We start from the raw sequence: 2,262 nt of genomic DNA on the forward strand, positions 1-2,262 counted from the left end.
AATAAAAATTAAAGCATAAATTCAATTTAATACAAATTAATAGTAAAAAACATACATCCAAATATAAGTAATTTTATAAATAATTGTTCTAAAAATAATATTCCAAGTTTTATGTTTCTTCTCCCATATCTTCATTTTGACCACTTAATTCCTGAAACAAATAAATAAAAATAAAGTCATCAACCAATGACAAAGTGACATCATTAATAAAATTATATTAAAATATCATAATCAAAACTACTAACATCATCATCAATTATCTCCTCTATTATTGCATTAAGCTTCATGTTATCCACTTTCAATTTTGAATAATCTGAAAAAGGAAAACAAATTCATTTGTCATAACTAATCATTTAAATGAATATAAGTATGTAATTTGAATTGTTTATTTAATTACATTGTATATCACTCCATAGCCAATCTTGAACACACATCAATGCTTCTAAAGTGTCTGGATGTAATCTACTCCGATGTGGAGTAAGAAATCGACCATCAGTACTAAAAGAAGACTCATAAGCAACTGTTGAGATAGGAATGGCTAGATAATCTCTTGCAATCATTTGTAAGATTGGATATTTTAATCCATTAGTCTTCCATCAAATTAAAATGTCAAATTCTTCATTTGAATCTGGTAGTGTCGGTTCCTCCAAGTAATAATCAAGCTCTAACTTATAATTTGATGGTTCATTTTTCTTTGCAATCTGGTGTTTTGCAAAATCTCTCTTCCAAGCATATTTTTTTCCATCAAGTATTTGGCCTACATTTATGTTTGGATTTTGACATGAAGAAACTGACTTCTTACCTTTCATGTACATTTCATACTCTCTTACCAAGTCCTTAAAAAGAATCTTCACCTTTTCAATTTCATAATCAGATTCATTGCCATATATCTGAGGGAAAAAGTAATCCAACAAATCAATCTTGTACCTGGGATCTAAGACAATACCTATAGCCATCACTCCACTAATCACACTCCAATTCTTGTTAAACTTTAAAACCATAGATGCAGCCATTTGGTGAATAATAGAATTGGGAGAGTTCAGCCATTCCATCAAAGCCAACTTAATTTCACATACCTTTGGAAAGAAAATGTTGGCAGTTGGATAAGAGGTACCAGAAAACAAAAGTGTCACATCATAAAATATTTCCAACTATTGCCAAATTTCATGTGCCATTTGCCAATCATGTGCACTAGGCAAAACTTTATACTGACTCTCTCGTTGTGATAAACGGTCAAATACATCTTTGTATTGTATGGCTACTTGAAGCATTAAAAATGTAGAATTCCATCTAGTTCTGCAATCAACAACTAATTTTCTTCTAAATGGAATATTCAATTGAGCACATGTCTCTATAAATTTCTCTTCTCTTTTAGGTGTAGCTGTCCAAAAATTAGCACTTTCTCTAACCTTTTCAATGACATTAGCAATTATGGACAAACCATCTTTCACAATCAAATTTAATATATGTGCACAACATCGCATGTGAAACAATTGGCCACCCAAAATAAGAGACCTAGGTGAAATCTTGTCTAAAATGCGATCAATCATAGCATCATTTGTAGTGCAATTATCTACTGTCAAAGTAGAAACTTTTCTATCTAGATTCCAATCCATTAAACATTCAACCAATAATTCAGCAAGAACTTGACTAGTATGAGGAGCAGGCACATACATAAACCTAAAATTGAAAGTCATATTATATTAATTTAGTGAAGCAGAACAATGTTAATATAAAAATTACACTTAAAATAGAGTGTAGTGTTATTACCTCACAAGTCGACTTTGTAGCCTCCATAAATCATCAATAAAGTGAGTTGTTATAGTCATGTAGCCTCTATTTTGATTACTAACAGTCCACATATCAATTGTAATTGCAACTCGACTTTGAATCCTTAACAACAATAATTTTAATTTCTCTTTTTTGGCATTTTAATCCTTCATAATATCCTTTTTTAAGGTGTTTCGAGAAACCACTTTAAATAGAGGTTGTACAGCACCACATAATTCTTTAAAGCCTATGTGATCAACCATTGACATTGGATACTCATGTAGAATTATCATCTTACGGAGTGCATCTCTAGCTATTTGTTGATTAAACACATAATTGCCAACAACTACGGTTTCACCACCTTCTTTTTGAGTTTTTAAAAAAAGATTGTCTGATATCCCGTGTTGTTCGAAGCTTGCAACTCTTGAAATGGTTTCTCAGATGTGACGTACCTTGCCTTGCATCACCTACAAGACTTTTGGAACAATAATT

At 31.1% G+C, this 2,262-nt stretch overlaps 1 protein-coding gene across 1 annotated transcript; it reads right to left on the minus strand.

Moving 5' to 3' along the window:
* Positions 1-1,151: 1,151 nt before the first annotated feature.
* LOC106779016 (zinc finger BED domain-containing protein RICESLEEPER 2-like) lies at positions 1,152-1,829 on the minus strand. Its single transcript, XM_014667034.1, has 2 exons — positions 1,771-1,829; positions 1,152-1,680 (listed from the first exon to the last, which is right to left on the minus strand). The coding sequence occupies exons 1-2, from the start codon at positions 1,827-1,829 to the stop codon at positions 1,152-1,154; spliced, it is 588 nt and encodes a 195-aa protein (XP_014522520.1).
* Positions 1,830-2,262: the final 433 nt, after the last annotated feature.

Source organism: Vigna radiata, unplaced genomic scaffold (genome assembly GCF_000741045.1).
Source record: "Vigna radiata var. radiata cultivar VC1973A unplaced genomic scaffold, Vradiata_ver6 scaffold_293, whole genome shotgun sequence".
Classification (NCBI taxonomy): Eukaryota; Viridiplantae; Streptophyta; class Magnoliopsida; order Fabales; family Fabaceae; genus Vigna; species Vigna radiata.